The sequence below is a fragment of the Salvia miltiorrhiza genome, unplaced genomic scaffold (genome assembly GCF_028751815.1).
Source record: "Salvia miltiorrhiza cultivar Shanhuang (shh) unplaced genomic scaffold, IMPLAD_Smil_shh original_scaffold_209, whole genome shotgun sequence".
Lineage (NCBI taxonomy): Eukaryota > Viridiplantae > Streptophyta > Magnoliopsida > Lamiales > Lamiaceae > Salvia > Salvia miltiorrhiza.
The window spans coordinates 494930-497586 of NW_026651501.1; the positions used below are offsets into that span (position 1 = coordinate 494930).

Genomic DNA, 2657 nt, shown 5'->3' on the forward strand with positions numbered 1-2657 from the left:
CCTGGTTTTCCACAAGTGAAACAATTTGGGTTTCCAGCTCTGCACACTCCTGTGTGTAACTTGTTGCACTTAGGACAAGGGGGTATCCCTTGGTGTCCGGGGTGCGAGGTCGCTGGTCCACCATAAAATGATTTATCGCCTTTCACGAATGGAGGCTGGACATTCTGACCTTGCCATGGCTTTTTACCCTCATTTCCACGGTTTTCTCATTTGCGTTTTCCTTTCTGTCCTTGGTTAGAGTAGGGAGTGTTTGATACTTGCGTATATTGAGCTGATGGAGGCGTTAGTGCGTGTGTTGCTTTCTCTGGTTGCATTGCTAGCTCCATATCTAGAGCTCTGTTCAAGGCCTCGGCATAGGAAAGTGCCGTTTGACTTGCCAATACAACTCTTATCTCTTGTCGCAGTCCGGCGCAAAACAACTCGGACATCTTCTCATCCGTATCCACCCTATACGGTGCATAGCGGGCCAGATCGCAGAATAGTCGATCGTACTCCACTACAATTTTATTCCCTTGCTTCAAAGTGGTAAATTCCATTTCTTTCTTTTTCCTATAGCTTCTGGGTATGAACTTTTCACACATAGCAGTCTTAAAAAGCTCCCAAGTGAGTTCATCTAACTGCTCCGGGGCCATAGTTTTCTGCTTTGCTTCCCACCAATAGTCGGCGGTTCCTTTCAACTGGTAAGACACGCACATAAGACGTTCTGCGTCGTTGCATCTCAAAAATCGAAAGATTCGTTCCATAGCACGAATCCATTCTTCAGTTTCGGCAGGGTCTCCCGTGCCTGCAAAAGTGGGTTCTGTCTTAAGAAAAGTTCTTCCACTCTCCTATCTTGAGGTGGAGGTGGCGGGGTAGGTTCTCTGGGTTCTTCCTCATTCACGGGTACATTTATGTACACTCTTCGTGGAGGCATTATGACAATCTACAAGTTTGATCAAAAGATAAGTTCCTCTATGTGACAAGGCTCATCCTACTCTAGTCTTATAGCTGAGTAATTCACTACATATCCTGCATCTCATATATATATATATATATATATATATATGTATATACACACATTATCACATAGAGTATACTCAATGCATCAAAGTACTCTGTTTCCAATCAATGTATACAAATTGACAATTACTATATAACAATGCATCAAAACAGGTAATCACATTTCTCATTTAGTCAAAAATGGCCACTTTGGCCCAACATGTGTATATCGTGAAAATTGCCTCAGCGAGGACTTCTTTTGTACAAAATGTATACTATGATCTATAACTGCTATAGGTCAGTACAAAGTACTACTCTGTTAAAGACCTAGCTACTGCATCAATACTGCGTCTATGTACAATCAGCCCTACCACTGGGTACAGATACTATCTGTTACCCGTGTACTATAGGGGCCTAACAAAATAAGTACAAGCCCTGGCCTGGGATGGAACTATCCATTGCCAGCCAAAACTATGGGCTATCTAAACAAAGCTACCATATACATATGCATCACTACTCAATACTATCATATCAAAACCATATCCACCCATGACCTCTACCATCATCCCGGCTACCATCGTCACTCCCATCCTCCGTAGCATCATCACCATCGTCCTCTCGAGCATCACCCAATCGAGGCACACAAGGCACGCCGTCCTCACTGTCAGAGTCGGCACGGTGGAACGGGTCATAAGCGGCTCTCTCCCGAATCGGGTCTCCTCGAGGGACGTCCGTCTCGAAGGCCAGGCCCATGCTAGGAAGATCCAAGGGCTATGAGGTGAGAGTCCCAACAACCGGGACTGATCCTGCGTCGTCCTCCGGGTCTCTAGCCATCCCCGGGGGTCGTGAAGGCCCTGGTGCGAATGGGTCAACATCGGCCATAGTGATCTCACCCTCTCCAACAGCAGGGAGGGGAGGAACAGGAAGGGTCTCGCGGATGGGGCTCATCAGCTGCTCAGTGGTATCGATTGTCATCGGGGTAACGAAGGATAAATATCCGAAGGTCGGGGCGTACATCCCGGGAGAATACATGGGGATCCTCAAGCAGAGTGCCTGAGGAAGCGCAGGAATAGGGTCATCAATCGACTGGGAGCTAAGGAGCTCTAGTCCCAATGCCATAAGGGGATCCTCAGTCTCAGGAAGACCCTGAGGCTGACTCTCTGCCTCACCCTCTCGGGTGTCACTCTCCGTTAGATAAAAATAGGGTGGGTTCGCATAAATCACGAACCGGCTCAACATAATGGATAGGTACTCCAGAAATCGCACCTCAAATACTCCCGGTGCCAACGGGCTATAGAAGTCTGGGGCGATAAAATGACACCAAGCCTGCCAGTGGGGTGGCATCCTATATGGCAATACCTGCATGGCCTGCTGAGCCGTGACCCCGTACTCTACGGCGTCAATCCACCTATGGTGGAAGCGGGCTAAGAACTCTCCAATAGTCTCGTGGTGCTCCAGAGTACAGTCATAGAAAGCCTATACTATGTCGAATCCCTCTGTCATGCTAAAAAAAAAATAACAACTCGTGTTACTCAACTAAGTCAAGAATGACTTACTCGTTTATTACTCAATAACATACTTGCTTGTCGGTGTTCCTCTAAGATTCTCGTAGTGCATTGGTATCAATATAGATTCTGACTCAACCCAAAACACCTAATGGATTGACTCGCAATCGTACG

The 2657-nt window shown here is 46.9% G+C and overlaps 1 protein-coding gene across 1 annotated transcript; it reads right to left on the reverse strand.

The window, feature by feature from the left end:
* Window positions 1–206: 206 nt before the first annotated feature.
* Window positions 207–1731, reverse strand: LOC131003361 (uncharacterized). The gene is made up of 2 exons (XM_057929878.1): window positions 1533–1731; window positions 207–784 (listed from the first exon to the last, which is right to left on the reverse strand). Exons 1-2 carry the CDS (start codon window positions 1729–1731, stop codon window positions 207–209), a joined length of 777 nt encoding a protein of 258 aa, XP_057785861.1.
* Between the last annotated feature and the right edge of the window lie 926 nt (window positions 1732–2657).